This window comes from Nannospalax galili, unplaced genomic scaffold (assembly GCF_000622305.1).
Source record: "Nannospalax galili isolate Female #2095 unplaced genomic scaffold, S.galili_v1.0 scaffold487, whole genome shotgun sequence".
In the NCBI taxonomy this organism is placed as follows: Eukaryota; Metazoa; Chordata; class Mammalia; order Rodentia; family Spalacidae; genus Nannospalax; species Nannospalax galili.
Window position 1 is genome coordinate 2,204,192 of NW_008357047.1, and position 17,917 is coordinate 2,222,108.

The following is a 17,917-nucleotide window of genomic DNA, read 5'->3' on the forward strand; positions in this document are numbered from 1 at the left end:
TGAATTTTCTCATTTCAATTATTTTAGATCAGTGTCATGGAGACGCAGTTCAGGGATATACAGCTCAAAGATTATGAAACTACTAATTTTCAAGAGTATGCTCTCACTCCTCAAGGGTGTTAATGAACCAACTTTGGCCTTTTGACTAGTAAACATGTCATTCAAAGATGTTTCACAGGATGTTTGGCCATTTTCCTTGAAGATATCATGTCAGGTGCATAGTCCCAAGGCCCCTATGTTTTATTACACTCTCGTGATTTTGCTTTTTTTTTTTTTTCAGTGTCTTCACGAAAGAGCCAGATCCCACATGGACACTAGCCTGCTGCAAGTCATAATGGAGGGTGACCTCAGAAAAACACAGTTGCTCATGAATGTCAACATCTGGGTAGCCTGGACTGCAGACACTGAGAGAAATTTAAGATCTAACCACCGAGAGCTGTACTTGAGGCTGTGAATCTAGAAAAAGCCTGCACAGTCACTCAAAACATGAAACCAATTTCTTTTTTAGTGAATTGTCTATTGGATCTGTATCGAAAAATCTCTAATAACATTCCTATCTCATCTCCGAAGGAGATTTAGGAAATAAAAACCAGACTGTGGAAAGAAAGCCTTTTGATGAACAGGCCTTAGCAGCTAGACTTCTATTACAGAGTCCAAGTGCCATCTTCCAAAAAGGGAGCCCAGATATCAGTATAAGCTAACTTCTGCTTACTGTTTTGTTTTCTTTATTCTTCTATATACTTTGTAGTCCATTTCCCCCGCCATGGGATGCTGTTCTAATTACTTCACTATTAAGTCAATGGTGGCATTGCATGAATGGAAGCTGTTTAGCTAATATCTAAATTTCCTATTTACTAGAGTAGATGTGTTTCCTAAGGTGTGAGTCCTTCACAACTAGAGTGCAATAGAGCAGAAAAGTCTCGGGCAACTTTTCAAAGTGTTTTCCTGATCAGCTGGCAACTAGAAGAAAGGGCTTGGAGAGATCAGCCACACCGCTGGCATCTATAAGCAGGACCAACAAACAGCTGCTATGATACAGAAGCTCGACCCACAGACATGCAGCAGGAGAAAGTCTACCAGGGAAATAATTCAGGTGACACTGAAGTTTGCCCTTTCCAGAGTACCTGTGAAGCTACTTGGTCCTGACGTTCTAGGGGCCTGAGCGAACACTCTGCTCACAGAATGTAAACAGAAATAGGCTACTCTGTGGAACAAATGCAAAACAAACAGATCCCAGTCAGCCTAGGGAATAAGCATGTTTCCCCTCCAGTCCCTAAGGCTGCAGTCAATATAATTTTAGCCAGACTTGTTCTGCCATTGCTTACATTAATTATATTGGGCAATTCTCACTTGAATTGGAAATTGCCCAATGATTCAAAAGCTAAACAGTTTTTAAATTATTGGCTGTATGACTGGGCTACAAGAATTGGCTCTGGATGATTCCTAGTGACAGCTAAGAAGTTTCAAACATTCATTACATTGAAGGGACAATCAACATCGCTATTAAAGTCTACAAAAATACATTTCCCACAAGGGTTCAAAAGCCAATCAAAGGAAATCACAAACACAATTAGCAGCACCAGGTCTCCAGACCTAATGATTTTGTTTACAGGAATTACTGAAAAGCTGCTGTTTCAGCACAAAAGTCGTTCCCTTCTTCCTGGTACCTGTGTGTCTAACTGTCAAAGTAATGATACGTTATTGTAAAATAATTGCCAAGTTGTCTGAAAAGTATCTTCTATCTTTTAAAAAGATTGGGTTTAGAATACATCAGAATAAAGCTCAAAGGGCGAGGAGAAAGAATTAATTCACAAACTCAATGTAGTTTGCCGGGAGCATGCCGGTTCTCCCGGTCCTCTGCACGGTGCCATACATCCAGCCATCGTCAATGGGCTGCACATTGACAATGTAGTCGCCATCTCGGAAGGAAACCTCATCTTCATCCTGGGCACTGTAATCATACATGGCTCGGTAGGTCCTCTGTGAAAGGAAGAAATGATTAGCCAAAGCATTCCCATGTAGTCACAGTTACAAATCTCCAGTCTTGGGCTCCACAAACCAACACACTTGTAAAATGATGAGTAAGAAGGCTTGCAGGTACGGCTGTCTCGGGGACTCTGTAAACCAGAGCCTACCATCTAATTATATTAATCTCATTTGTTCATCTAGAAAAAAACTACATTAAGTGTCAGAGTGGTGATCAAGAAAGAAGCTACTATAGCTAGAAAAAACAATAATGAAAGATAATAATGGGGCTGGAGAGATGGCCCAGCAGTTAAGAGTACTGGCTGCTCTTGCAGAGGACCCCGGTTCGATTCCCAGCACCCACATGGCAGCTAACAACCGTCTGTAACTCCAGTTCCAGAGGAATCTGACACCTTCCTCTGATCTCTGCAGGCATTACATGATAAGGATGCACTTATATGCACATAAAATAAAAATAACAAATAAAAATATTAAAAATAAAGATAATAAATAAAACAGTGGACCTGTCAAAAAGGAGCCTGTGAAAGAGTAAGGCAACCCCCACCTCCAGATAATCCCAGATGTGCTAGATGGCATAGATTTTCCCTGGCTCCCCTTGTCCTTCAGGGAACAAAAGCCCATAATAACAAGACAAGTCCGCATCCTCCTGATCTCTGCCACTAGCTCCCCTGCACAATGAACTTTTCCTAGGTAAGTACCTAAAGGTTTTTGTTTCCCCTTAAAAATAAGCCAAATAAAAATTCATAACATACTTATTTATACATTCCTAACATGGTGATAGAAATTTCAATATAAATGTTCCAATTATTGATGCACATATATAAAGAAAACTTTGTTATAATGAGGACATTTTAAATAGTGTCTGTGTATTTGTTTTGGTTTAATGCTAAAGAGTTTAGCTAATACAAATAAGCAGTAAATCTCAAAGTCAAGAGTATTGATAGACTAAGGAAACTGACATATGCACAACGGACTTGAGATCAATTAGCTATCCCAGAAGAGTCACCTACTTCTAAATGTCCATCAAAGGCCAAGGGACTGTGACCTCGCTGGGAGAAGCAATTTCAGCACAAGATGCCACATATGACTACAGGGAGCAAACAGCGCTTCCAAACTTGACTCTTGAAGAATGACTTGGTATCTCAAGACTTCCAGTAGGGGAATTTTAAAGTCATTCTCTTATTAATAGATTTTTAATTGACATACAGTAATTGTACAGATTCGGGGATACAGTTTGGCATTTCAAGATTTGAATGCAATATGTGTTAGATCAGGGTAACTGGCATATCTGCCACCTCAGACTATATCATTTTTTATTCTTAGAATAGTCAAGATTCTATTAGATATTTTCTCTATGTCCATTACATGTCTGCAGTCATTGTGGTGAAGAGGAAGGTTAGGTCTTCACTATGACCATCAAATATCTGTATCTTCTCAGGCCTGAATGAAGACAATAACTGGATAATTCCAGGCATGGAAGAACAATTAGGATATCATATTGGTAGATGCTCTGTTTCCCTCACTGTCTACTGAAGTATGCACTAATGCTTTCATTTCTCAACACTGCCTCCATAAGGTTTCTGCTTCTATCAAAGGAGCCATAGCAATAGTAACATGGCATCATTTATCTAAATACAAAAAGGTTCTAGATTCAACTTAACCACACTCCATGTGTATTTCTATTTCTGCATTGAAATGGGAAGACTGAATAAGAACAAATTTCTTTTTTAGTGCTCAGAGTTGAACCCAGGGCCGTATACTTGTTGGGCAAGCACTCTACCGCCAAGCTACACCCCAAGGTGCAAGGAATGTTTGCAACCAGTACTTACTAGATTTGGTGTATGTTGCATCGACCTCATAGATGACACACTGGTCTGGTGCATGTACCCATAGCCTTGGGAATGACTCTGCTGGTAAGCTCCAGGGAGAACAGGCGCTGCACACGGACACACAGATTGCTCAGGTTAGCCTCCAAACACTCCACCCAAGCCCATGTGACTGCACACACTGCCAAGTTTCTAAAACAAATGTTTTCAGTGCGGTGTGAAAGTTGAGGAGCAGCATGATAGGCAGTCTCCATTAGTCCAAACCTCAGTAGTTAAATTGATGAATTTAAAATCAGTTTATCATGCAGTCAAATATGTTTTAATATTGTTATTAATCTACTGTAGATGTTGTGAAAAAATAAAAAAAATTCACCAGAATCTCTTAACAAAAAAAAAATGCTTTTATTTGACCATTTAAACCTTGAGACATCCCCCCCACACAAAAGAATGTAAAAGGAATTTAATCAGAGCAGCCAATCAATGGCAAAGTATCTGTGTTCTCACAGGACTGCTCCTGCAATAGATACATGGAGTAGACATTTAGAGACATGCAAAGCTGGTGCATATATTTAGTAGTATGTGCTTGTTCAAAACATAATCTCTTTATATACTCTCTAAAGAGACCTTTATTGAGACTATATGAATTATTTTCACTTTGATCATAAATCAAAACTATATAAATCAGTTGAGTTTTATTTTTGCTAAAGACTGAAAAACCAGACCACCTGAGTAAGTGAAGGCAGAATAGTTGGCCCCATATCTATAGCACCTGCTGCAAGGCTCAAGGAACATGGTGGAAGAGGAGGGCAGAAGGACGTAAGAGCTGGAGGGTGGGAGGAGAGCTGTGAGAAGATGTCTCTTTTTGGACTCAACATAGCCATTGCACTCATGAACTCACCGCACTGTGGTTCCCCACAGAAGATCTGAACAAAACATGGCCAGTCAACATTTCATCATGGATGGAGGAGGAGCTCATGAGGCCCCATTCCTCTCTGAGAGACTACTGGCAGTTAATGATTGCTGGGGGAAGGGGTACCATTACCTTTAGTGGTGTAACCACTGATAAGCTGCCCACAATCTAGTTAGTAAATAACCTCTCTCCCACGTTCCTGGAAACAACCATAATTAAACTCAGTTACGTTCAGTGAGTCGCACTCACATACAACAGACAAGAAAGCAGTAAGACTTGTTGGGGAGAAGAAGGTTTCAGTGGGAGCGGTATGGGGGATGGAAGAGGGCAACAGGGTGTGTGAGTACGAAAACAACTAAAATTCATTGTATACGTGTATGGAACTGTCAAAGAATAAGAACAAAAAGTAAATTTAGAAAAGAACTTCATACACATTCCTGTGTCATGTTCAAATACATCAAAATGGTATTCACTGTCAGGGATGTTGTCAAAATAGATGAAGAGCTACAAAGCAATCAGTGGATGCTGAGGGAGGAAGAATCTGTCTTCTCCAGAGACGAGCTCCCTGAGAGGTTATAGAATCCCTAAACACAGTTACACGTGAGCACCTCTAAATGGATTCTGTGTACTACATATGTATATGATGACATGACCATAAATGTTTAGGTTTCCACTCTTGCTAAGAATGAGGTCTTCCTGTGTGGGACAGGAAGCTGGAAGGAATGGCCATTCACTTATTCTTTCAACTCTCAGCAAGTGTTTCTCGGTTAAACTGCAGCTTACTGCAATGCCTGTCACACAGCGAGCCTCCATAGCTATTAGCAGTAATGACTGGCCACAAAACTCCAGGCAGGCCAGGAATAGAGGAAAGACAGAAAAATTGCCTCCTGGAGCCAAGATGGCCCTGGGAAAGCCAGCCTTTCACCCAATTAGGGAGATGGTTCTGGACACCTAGGAATTTCCAATTAAATGTATAAATTAATGATGTGGAGTATATACCCCGGGCTGGGGTCTTAAATTTGTTTTTCACCATTTAAACTGGTCTTTTCTTCTTTAACTAATACCTGAATCTATTTATAAATTTTAAAGATTATTTAAACCCTTTTCTTCCTTTACTTGAAAGAAAAAATTTTGATTCTAACCCACAGTTACACCATTTAATTATGAACCTAATTTTTTTTTTTTTTTTTTTTTTTTTAAACTTATTTTAGCTGCTGCTGAAAATCAGAATCTGGAAGAGCTAACTCGCTATAGACCAGGCTGGCCTTGGACTCACAGAGATCCACCTGCCTCTGCCTCCGGAGTGCTGGGATTAAAGGCGTGCGCCACCACACCCAGCCCTTTAAATTTTTATGTAAGGAATTAAATAGGACCATCATAAAATATTTTGGGACAAAAATGTTTCGGTAAAAAGATATTAGAGAAGAATATGCTCTCTCAGACCCTGCAATTCACAGTTCTCGCGTTACTTTTCCAGTTTTGTGCTTGTCAGTACTGGTAATGTTTGCTTAACAGCTCTCTCTAATTTTAGCTTGAGAAACCCAAGCATTGCTGCCCTAAAACGGAAGCAGTAGCTATTGCTGATACAGTAAGTAAAGAGAGGATACAGTGTTAGTCCTAAAGAGGTATGAGTTGAAGCAGGGAGAGAACTGAGTGAGAGCCATGGCAGAGCACGTCCGATCCACCCAGCCTCCGTGGTGTCTCATGATTTTATTGATTATTCTCATTTCCCTTTCTAGCGGAATTACTTAATAGAAAGTTCCTTTGGAATCATAAAACTTTGTCATCTGTCTTATGACCAGTGTACTGAAAGATTTTAGGAAGAGCCAATATTAAGACTCTGAAAAACAGCACTGAGATCTCAAACGTGTAAAAACAAATGATAATTTTTAAAAAGAGGCATGGACACTCATTGTGTGACATGAATGCTTTTCTTGAGTGCTTTTCTTGAGGAAGCATTCTTAAGAAAACAAGCAAAGAGGACATTTAAATAGATGGCTTTGAAAATTCAGGTTAAGAACTCAGTAAATGATGGCTCAGTGAATCTCTGCATGAGATTTCGTCCACGAAGTAAGGACTTGGAACTGTTGAGGTAAAAGCAAGACTGTAGGCTAATTTTGCAACAAAAAAGGGGTTACTTGTAAAAGAGAAGATGCACAGGGTGGCCTTTTATTAAGCTTAGTGCAGATCATGAGTGCAGATGAGTAATTACAAGCACGCAGTGCTTTTCAGACCCAAGAGTCTTGCGTTTGAGGGATTTTCATTTTCAGGTTTGATTTGGAATATCCTACAATCTGATGAAATCAGAATGTGTCTTCTGTACTGTGAAGTTCTTCCACACACCATGGGTACCAAAAATGTTTACTAAATGTTAATTCTTAAAGCAAAGGATTCAATGAATCAATGAACAATGAATCAATGAATAAATCAATGATTAAATCAACGAATAAATCAATGAATAATGAATCAATGAATAAATAGGAAGATCTTAGAGCTGACGATGAAACCTTTAAGAGGTTTAAGAAATCTGAACTGGGAAAAAAAGAGGAAATAGATATAAATGTGCAAAGTTAATCAAGTGACTCAAGGAGATGCACTCATTATAAAAGAGGAAAATTACCACCAAACAAGCCCAGTTTGGGAGTTGGACCCACAGTGGCAGAGGAAGGAAGTGAGGGCCATTTTAATGTCCTTGGTGTGCATGACACTTTGCATATTATAACAACTCTCTCTAAAATAAGTTTCATTCCCATAATTTAAAATGAATGCTGAGAGATTAAGCAGGAAGGCAGGAGAATGGTTGCCTTTCTTGAGGAAGGCACAATCCAGGGCTCAAGACAGTGAAGACCAAGTGAGGGTTTAAAGACCTCACCTGAGTAGGTCAGTAATGATCAAAGTCCCATTGGTAAAAGAGAAAAAAAGGCTTTACTGGTTGATATAATGTGAGCTGAGAAAAAAATTCAAGGGTTGTTTTTTTTTTCTTTCTTCATACAGCCTTACTATTTTGCAAATCCAAAGTAAAGAGAAAAGTGCCCTTCAGAAATTCTCCAATAATGAATTCAGGACACAGTGAAATGAAATGAATTGTCATAACTTTCTAACACTTCAGTTTTAGCAGCTAAGACATGTTAAAGAACTTAATGAGATTTTGTTTGTTTGAGTTTTAGAGCAATGAATCTCTCTTTAGACAATCAGAAAATACTTCCTAAGAAAGAAAGAAGATGCTGTTTATTTGAAAGTAGATATTAATGAGTTAAGTCCTTTCTAGATATCCTCTTGTCCAGTGACTGAGCCATTAGGAGAGATGGCTGGTTAAAAAAAATTAGTCTCCCACTCCCCCCCAAAAAATGTTGTCTCATGATATGATAATATGACCTTTTTTGTTTAAAAAAAAAAAGCTTTAGATTTTTTTTTATTACGTTTATTTATTTGTGTATGGGGGGATACATTCTATGACATGCCTGTGGAGGTCAGAGGACAATGTGGGAGTCAGTGGAACCTGAGAATCAAACTCAGGTGGTCAGGCTTGGTGGCAAGCACCCTTACCCACTGTGCCATCTCATTGGCCCTCACATAGCTTTTAAACATATCTTTGAGTTTCATGTCAGAGTCTCAAGCCCTCATGGCACCAGAGTCCCCCAGAAAGTACAGATGCAAGCTAAAGCCACCAAGTCCATGCTTAATGCAGCAGAAACACGCCAGTTTTTAATCTGAGGGAAATTTTTATACTAATGGAAATTTTTTTTTCTTTCTCTTAAGAAGACAGAAACAAGGCAGATGGCCTCTAGGTTTTAGTTTGTTGTTTTTTAATGATGAGCTGTAAACAGAAAACTATTTAAGAAATATATTTGTCACCTAATAAACTAAGAACCAATAAAATTAATATAAAAGGCATAGTATAGAACTAAGTTTTAAAAAATCAAGTTTTAAAGACATGACTAATCAGCATTGTGATAAAATAATTGCTCACGCTTGGAAGTCATATGTAAACATGCAGCCAAGGTTGGCTCCATTGCAAGTAACTGACCCTTCTTGTCTCATTTTCCCCTCACTATACCTGCTAGGGTTGAACATTCCATATAAAAAAGAATAATGGTCCCAAGATTTAGTGCCTATCATTTAAGTCCAAACCCAAACTACTGACTGTTCTAAAGTAAAGTGATCATGGAAGATAGTACAGGACAGTGTAAGAGCAATTTCCAAATAACCACTGGGAGTTCAGGAAGTATAAGGAAGGTCTAGAGAACAGAGAAGCTTCCAGAAGTGATGACCTGGTGTGAAGTCTGAGAACAGAAAAGCTTCCAGAAGTGATAGCCTGGTGTGAAGTCTGAGAAACACTGAGAGAAGGCAGGGCGAGAGGGAGAAAAAGCAAGCAAAATGAGCCTTGGGAGGATATGCAAGGCAGGTACTCTATCTGTCATGATTTGTGTTGAGGAGGAGGAATAAACATTGGGCAATGGGCCCAGTACAAAGTTCGTTGGTGAGACATGCCAGAATATCTCTGGAAGAAGTTAACTGTCAATAATCCATTCACTTTGGGGAATTCAATCTTAATCACAGAAAATGCCATCCAAGGAGGGAGGGATGGAGGGAGGGAGGGAGGGAGAAAAAAAAGGAGGGAAGGGATTGAGAAAAGAAGGGCGGGAGGGAAGGAGATCTTTGTTCCTCATTCAAATTGCAACATCACCCTATTTTATCCAAGGCAATTATCAATGTCAGCTATTTTATCCCATATGAATAATTTCAAGACCATGTTTAATTTTTTTAATCTCCTAAAGTGACTTCATCCACTTTCTCTCTGACCTTTGATGGCTCCAATAATTACAGCACCCAATAACCTTCCACAGCATTTTGTCCAACTCTGACTCATTCAAATTGCAACATCACCCTATTTTATCCAAGGCAATTATCAATGTCAGCTATTTTATCCCATATGAATAATTTCAAGACCATGTTTAATTTTTTTAATCTCCTAAAGTGACTTCATCCACTTTCTCTCTGACCTTTGATGGCTCCAATAATTACAGCACCCAATAACCTTCCACAGCATTTTGTCCAACTCTGATTGACAAATTCACCCCAATCAAGTCCGTATTGAAATAGGGATCAGCATTAATGCCATATTAGGGATTTAGCAAAAAATAGGATTAAATCCGGAAGATGATTTAATCATTTTCTTCCCTAAATTTGATAATCAAGTGTATAACATTGCTTAAAGTTGAGCTGAATATTTAAAGATCTCATCTGTCAATTATAAAAGGAAACATGTCCTTTTACTTTTAAACTACATGTACACACATTTCAATACTTTGCTTTTATAGTTTGGCTTAATTGTCCAGACAGGTACTTTAAAAATATTATTTGGGGGACTCAATAGTATTTTGATGTTAAAAATATACAGAATTAGTTATACATTAAAATATTGCCTATCTATTGTCTCACAAACCCAGAAAAATAATACACGGTGATCTCAAATTAACTAGATTTCCCCTGGAAAAAAAAATTTGTGAATGTTCTCTGACAGAATTGAACTAAGACATAATATTATTTAAGTAGAACTATCAGCTTTCAATGTAAGGATTCCCACCACCTTGCTTTAGAGTAATGTACCCAAATCGACCCCTACATTTAAAACATTTGTTTGTTTGTTTGTTTTATGTGTATGAATATTTTGCACTTGTGTTGTGCAATGCTCATGGAGATGAGAAGGCATTGGAGTCCCTGGAACTAAAGTTACAGACAGTTGTTAGCAGCCATGTGGGTGCTGGGAACTGAGCCTAGGTCCTTTGAAAGAGCAGCCAGTGCTCTTCACTGCTCAGCCCCAACCCCTACATTTAGATTTTTATTTCAACTTGCATTCTTTTTTTTAAACAAAATCAGACTTGCTTTTCATTTCAGTTATCTAAGCCTGATAACTCTCTGACTTGTAACTATAATTCAGAGTTCATCTCTGAGAAAAGGGAACTAGTTTCTTCCCCAAACTATAGATATGTGTATACTTATATACTCATATATATGTATCTGTGCACTTCTGTACTACCCCAATACAAAAAGAGAAAAAGAAATATGGAATGTACAATGTGGAGGTATATAGATATATAGTTTCCTGATGAGAACTGTATCATTGAGGTAGTTCTTTGATAAGATGGAAACAACAGAGGATATAGGGATGGCAGGTGGGCAGGGATACTATTTCCATGTACATGGGACCAGCTAGAGGACAAACGTATGCCATGACTTCTCAGTAATTCACGAAGAATTCTGTAAGAAGTCAATTCATGGCAAATCTAATTTCCTTAGAGCAATCATTGCCTATGTATATAAATCAGTTTTTCCTTTGCAGACTCATTATTCAAGTACAGTGAAAGCAATTCTCATTATTCCAGTGGTAGATATTTTATAAGTGCGTTTTGTTTATGTGGGAAGTAAGGCTGTAATTTTTTTAAGACTTAAACATGGACTATGTATTTGATTTCTCTTAGTCAACTCAAAGACCTACTCTTAGGAAATAGCTCAGTCCACAAGGAGCTTCCTAATGGAGTTCTACTCTAGACACCCTTAGTGATGAATCACACTTAATGTCATATATAGACCAAGTTCCGCACTGTTCACAGTACCAAATGACTCAACATGTCCCTGATATGAAGAGAGAGATTTGAAGATGACTTGAGGATAGAGACTGGATAGGAAGATGGAGATTTGAAGGTAAATAAACTGGGGAAATGGACCTAACTGATGGGGTGGACCTCACAGCCCCAAGTTCTCAGTGTCCAAGTGAGTGCTTGGGACTGGAAGAGCAGGCCCATGTGAACAGCCTCTGTCAGGTAGAGATTGTCACTGCAACAAGGCATTATGATTAAATCTGTACAATTTTAAAGATAGACAGGTCCTAAGGAAAGGCAAGACAGACAACTATACCATAAATTTAACACATACAGGGCAGGTATATAGTAGAGATAAACATCGAAGAACAGAGTATATGTAAAGTGCAGCATCAGGCAAACCAGGAATATGGAAAAAGGAAGATCAGACAATGCGAGATGGAGAATCTGGCCACAGAACAAAACTTGGGCACCTGGAGATGATGACAAAGTCAAACGCAGAAACAACACAACGCCCCTGCTGCACATTTCCAGCACTTAAATTTTTAGAGTTCCTATAAAATCGGGCTCGAATCCCCATGACCTTCCAGCCTGGGGCTAGGACAGAAGAAGATAACACATGGGGCTGAAGTGGAAGAAAGACAGGAAAAAGTATGACCACAGGGGTAACTGCACTGTCTCCCACGGGGGTGGATACGCAAATATTATATGCAGTTCATTACCCAATTTGGACAACAATTTTGACCTATAAATTCTAAAACCGCTGTTTAAGTTGCTAACGTTCAACCAAATGGAAAACAAAGGCATTCATTTCTTCTTTACGTGCATGGCACTTTATAAGACTTTTCCAATGCTCTCTCATTTGACATGTGAGGGTCACACATGGTTCCAGAGGATCAATCTGTTTCTCCTAATCAGCTCAGCCCCACAGGGAATCTATTGACAATGTTTGACTGTTCACTACTTTAACTGTCAGGTGTTTCTCCTTCCTTAAGGGCACAGGGAACCCTTTGATTCAGTCTCGGGGGGCAGGTATATAGTAGAGATAAACATCGAAGAACAGAGTATATGTAAAGTGCAGCATCAGGCAAACCAGGAATATGGAAAAAGGAAGATCAGACAATGCGAGATGGAGAATCTGGCCACAGAACAAAACTTGGGCACCTGGAGATGATGACAAAGTCAAACGCAGAAACAACACAACGCCCCTGCTGCACATTTCCAGCACTTAAATTTTTAGAGTTCCTATAAAATCGGGCTCGAATCCCCATGACCTTCCAGCCTGGGGCTAGGACAGAAGAAGATAACACATGGGGCTGAAGTGGAAGAAAGACAGGAAAAAGTATGACCACAGGGGTAACTGCACTGTCTCCCACGGGGGTGGATACGCAAATATTATATGCAGTTCATTACCCAATTTGGACAACAATTTTGACCTATAAATTCTAAAACCGCTGTTTAAGTTGCTAACGTTCAACCAAATGGAAAACAAAGGCATTCATTTCTTCTTTACGTGCATGGCACTTTATAAGACTTTTCCAATGCTCTCTCATTTGACATGTGAGGGTCACACATGGTTCCAGAGGATCAATCTGTTTCTCCTAATCAGCTCAGCCCCACAGGGAATCTATTGACAATGTTTGACTGTTCACTACTTTAACTGTCAGGTGTTTCTCCTTCCTTAAGGGCACAGGGAACCCTTTGATTCAGTCTCGGTAAATTAAGGCACAAAGTGTATCCGACACCCAGTGCCACTGATTAGTGGTTGATCTTTTCCCCAATTTCACACTCAGAAAAGAGAGGTTATTCATTGCTTTCATTGTTTCTAGTGAGAACAATAATACAGGCTCCTTTTTTTTTTTTTTTTTTTTTTTTTTTTTTTTTTTTTTTTTTTTTTTTTTTTTTTTTGAGACAGGGTCTCCTTGTAGCCCCAGCTGTTCTGGATTCACTATGTAGACCAGGCTGGCCTCGAACTCACAAAGACCCGCCAATACCAGCTTCTTTAAAGAGTTCAGACTCAGTCTGGAGCACAAATTGTTTACTTGGGAAACAGTGGAACTAACTAAAATTTTAAAACCATCTCTAATGTGTGCTTTTGAGAAGCTATATGTACTGGTTAAATATAATTATGTGACAATTTACTAATTGGGTTTTACATTATAAAGAAATAGTAATTAAGTTTCCCTCAATTAGCTTCACAACAGAAATTTAGTATGTCAGTCACCAACTTTTCAAATCATCCTAGACACAAATAAAGATACTAAAACATCACTCTAGTCAGGTGTGGCAGCATGCATCTATAATCCCAGCATTTAGGAGGCTGGGGCGGAAGATCTTGAGTCATAGGCCAGTCTGAAGAAAAGATTCTATCTCAGAAAGCAAAAGGCATAAAACATCATGGCAAGCATTAGCAAACTTTTCACATTCTGTTGAGAAGTAATGCCCAATTTCAGTTGAGAAATAATACAGTTGAGCTTCTCTCGTTGAAAGCGTTTTCTTTGGAAAACTAAGATTAGGAAGAAAGTAATTTGGAGAGAATGGGACTGAGTAAATTATGGCTAAAATTATAAATAATAACATGTTCATTTTAAAATGAAAGTGAATGTTTCTAGACTATATCAGACAATGCTTTCTTTAAAAAAGACATGTTATTATTTATATTTGAAGTCTAAAAAAGGATGTTAGAGGGTTAATATAGATGTAAGTGATGATTATAAATGAGATTAATATACCCTTCATCTCAAATGCTTTGAGTTCCAAGAGCAGCTAAAGTCCACTAGTATGACAGAAATCCCCAGCACAGTGTTATTGACCATAGAGTCCTCACGGTGTACATAGGTCTCTAGTTGTGTTCACCCTACACACCGGCTAGTTTGCATCCTCTGGCCACTGCCCCATTTTTCCTCTTCCAACCTTGACCTCTATGATAACCACTGCTTAATTCTGTGTATTTGAGTTCTTTTTAAAAATGTTTTTTGATTGGGGCTGGAGAGGACTCAGGGGTTAAGAGCACTGACTGCTCTTGCAGAGAGTCCAGGTTCAGTTTCCAGCACCCATATGGCTGTTAACAACTCTCTGTAACTCCAGTTCCCGGGGATCTGATGCCCTCTTCTGGACCCTGCGGACATTGCGTGACACAGGTACACAGCATATATACAGGCAAAACATTTAGATACAATAAATAAATATTTTAAAAACTAAAAACTATTTTTATTGATTCTAGAATTCCCTGCAATGTATTTTGGTCATATTCGGGTCCCTTCCCCCCTCTCCACATCCACCGTACTACAGCCCTGACATCATGTCCTCTATTATTATTTTTCTTTATTTTTCTCTTTTTTAAGGGTCTATCGAGTTTAATCTGTGCTTCCAAAATGCTCATGGCTGTGGGTCTATCCCTGGGAATCTGGTGAACTTACCAGGTATCACACCATTAAGGAAGACTGACTCTCCCTTCCCAGCATCTATCAATTGCCAATAGATTCTCGGCTAGGGCTGGGGCTTCCTGCCCGCTTCCCCCCCATGTATATTTAAAATATAAATGAGATCGTGCAATATTTTTATCAATGTCTCACTTATTTGACTTACAGTGTCTTCTAGGTCCAACTGTATTGTATCAAATGACAGGATCTCCTTTAAAGAGATCCTGTTGCTTTATTCTGTGTTGTTTTATGCACCCATCATTGGACACTGAGGTTGCTAGCTTAACTAGGAAGAATACTACATTGGGCATGGGAAAGTAGGCAGCTTAGAATGTAGTGACTTCATCTCTTTCAGGTATATACCCAGAAAAGAGACTGATGAGCTTGTACAGTAATTGATTTTTTACTTTCTAAAGAATCTCCACATTGTTTTCTGTAATAGCTGTAAGAGTCTACATTTCCTCTAACAGTGCATCACTATTTCCTTTCCCAGAGGAATATTTTCAGTAAGGTGGTCTGGCTAATTTTAAACCTGTGCTCAGGATTAAAGAAAACAATAGCCCTGAACGGGGGGTGGGGAGAACTTTACCTACAAATCAAAAAGCTAATGCAAAGGTTTAGGGTTCTGTGGGTACTATTCACATTAGAAGAGATGTGGAAATACATCTAGGTGGATGCATATCCATTACTTGCAAAATATACTAGTAGTTTATTATTGCATTGTGCTGATGGTTAATATCTCTGCTCTGAATCTAATGGTGAATTGATTTCTATGTATGTGTATGTGTGTGTATTTTTTAGTGACATTGTCCTGAGGAACTCCTGAAAGCTCTTGCATTCAGTCTCCTGTCCATCATCCTTTCACTGAGCACCCCCCATTCTTTATTTTTTTAATTAATTAATTTTTATTTTATGTGTCTGAGTGTTTTGCATGGATGTAAGTGCACCATGTGTGAAATGCACACAAGGGTCAGAAGAGGGTACTGAACCCCTTGGAACTGGAGTTACAGATGGTTGTTAACTCTGCCATGTGGATGCTGGGCACCTGGGTCTTGGGTCCTTTGCAAGAGCAGTCAGTGCTGTCAACCCCTGAGCTATCTCTTCACTCCCCATTCCTGAGGAAAGCTGATGACAGGTTTACATTTTCGCTGTCTCCATGGAGTTCATGACCTCACACTAAAACAGTACAGTGAGAGAGGAGCCGTACTGTATAAGGTCTCGTTTCAGAAGTCCGATGGGAACTTCTGGGTTTTGGGGGTTTTTTGAGTCCCTTCTGGGGGGAAGATGTCATTAGTGAAATAAAACACTGAGTTCCTATTAGCCACATGAAAACAGAAATATTAATACAGGAATTATTTACTGGTTTCTTGGGTATGAAACGTCATCAGATGACTCTGGATTTGTAATAAACATAGCCTATAATGCTATGCTCTTGTGATCTATCTTAATGTTTAAAAAAATTATAAATGGCACTATTGCCCTCAAACCAAATTATCTTCAACTAGACACTAATAAATTAAGCACTAATGTCACGTTAAATTGATTTAACATGTCTAGCAAAGCTGCTTCTTTATATTTCAAGTTAAAATTTGAGCATATTTATATGCCCAATAACATTAATTGGTTATCTATAATCCAGGTGACAATTATAGAACAGAGATCAAACAAACAGGAAGCACACAAAACTATTTTGTTCTAATTGAGTTTGGGTTTGGGGAGATACAGACATTGTGCCAATTCATTAATAAAATGTCACGTAGTAAAAAGAGTTATGGAAGGAAATGAAGCAGTAGGGGAATAAGAATTGTGAGTGTAAGTGCGATGTATGGTCAAAGGAAGGCTTTCCGATCAGTTGACATGTAATCAGGAGACTAAAGAAAGTAGGCAAGTCACAAAATCACTGGGAGAGAAGGTGCTCTAGGCAAGTAGGTGACTGGAAAGGCGGGAGGCAGAAGGGCACCAGGCAGGCAGAAGTGGCCAGGAGTCCAGTGAAGACGAAGTCAAGAGCACAGGCCATATCACTCATTGCTGTGTAGATTGCAATCTTTGGGTTTTAGTCTAAGTGAAATTTGTAGGCTTTGGAGTATCTAGAGCAAGACTCTGTTGAGATCAAATACAGCTTTTGAAAGGATCACTATGACAGTGGTGTGAGACCAGACCAGTGTGATGTAGGCAAGGACAGAATTAGAAAGATCAGGAGCCTACATCTTGACAGAATGCCTCAGTTTCAGAAAACCAGAAGTCTTCTGAAACTGCTGCTGATCTTATCTGCCTCTGAGATTCCTACTGACCTTACAGATCACTCATACCACTCAGCCACTCCCAGAACTCAGAGGGAGCTGTCTGAGACAAGCTGTTGCTCAAGATAGCCTGTCCTCCAAAAAATGAGACACTAGACCCCTGCAACTACATCCACTTCCTCATGCCCTAGCCCTATATGATCTCTAACTCTTCCCATTCACAGCACATTGCTTCCATCATGCAGGAAGCCTGCTGTCACTCGCTGCATCTTGAATAAACACAGTCCCATCTGCGGTCTGGTATGGGCTCTTTCTTTCTCTCCTAGTGTCCCTGTATTCTGTGCTCTAAAACCTGAAATGTCTACAGTCTCAGTGGGACAAGATAATGACTCTGGGTGCAGTGGAGATACTGGGAATCAGCTTTATTTGGGGTTATACAAAGATACATGTTTTGAAGCCAGAGCCAGCTGTCAGTCTCTAATTAGATAGATTAAATGTAAAGTATGAGAGGGAAAAAAAGGATAAGGTTGACTCCAAGGTTTTTGCCCAAGTATTAGAGTAAATGATCATGTCCTGAGCTGGGCTACTGGACAAAGACAAGAACAGGTGGGATTTCTGGGAGAAATGGGAATAAGATTTGTGCTTCAGACATGAGATTCGAGATGCCTATTAAACATCTGGTAGTTGGTCTCTTGGCTGGAGTCTGGAAGGTGTTATAAAGGAAAGTGTTGGTTTGCATCATTTCTGCTGTTTGACGTAAATGACAAGCATCAATAAAGAGAGAGATTGTGGTGTTTGCAATAAAAATCCACAGCACTGTTTCAATACTATCGGCCTATTTAGCTAAGAAAGCTTCTGGTATCTTGTTGCCTAAGGAATTAATTCTCTTGGTAAATCTAAAAACCATCTAATGTGGACAAAATTCTTAGAA

The 17,917-nt window shown here is 39.2% G+C and overlaps 1 protein-coding gene across 1 annotated transcript in view; it reads right to left on the minus strand.

The window, feature by feature from the left end:
• Positions 1 to 263: 263 nt before the first annotated feature.
• Positions 264 to 17,917, minus strand: part of Nebl (nebulette) — a 208,299-nt gene continuing 190,645 nt past the window's right edge. The window contains exons 31-32 of the mRNA XM_029557134.1: positions 3,816 to 3,922; positions 264 to 1,980 (exon numbers count right to left, since the gene is read on the minus strand). Of these exons, the coding sequence (XP_029412994.1) occupies positions 1,804 to 1,980; positions 3,816 to 3,922 (284 nt within the window). The 3' untranslated portion in view covers positions 264 to 1,803. The remainder of the gene's footprint in view (positions 1,981 to 3,815; positions 3,923 to 17,917) is intronic.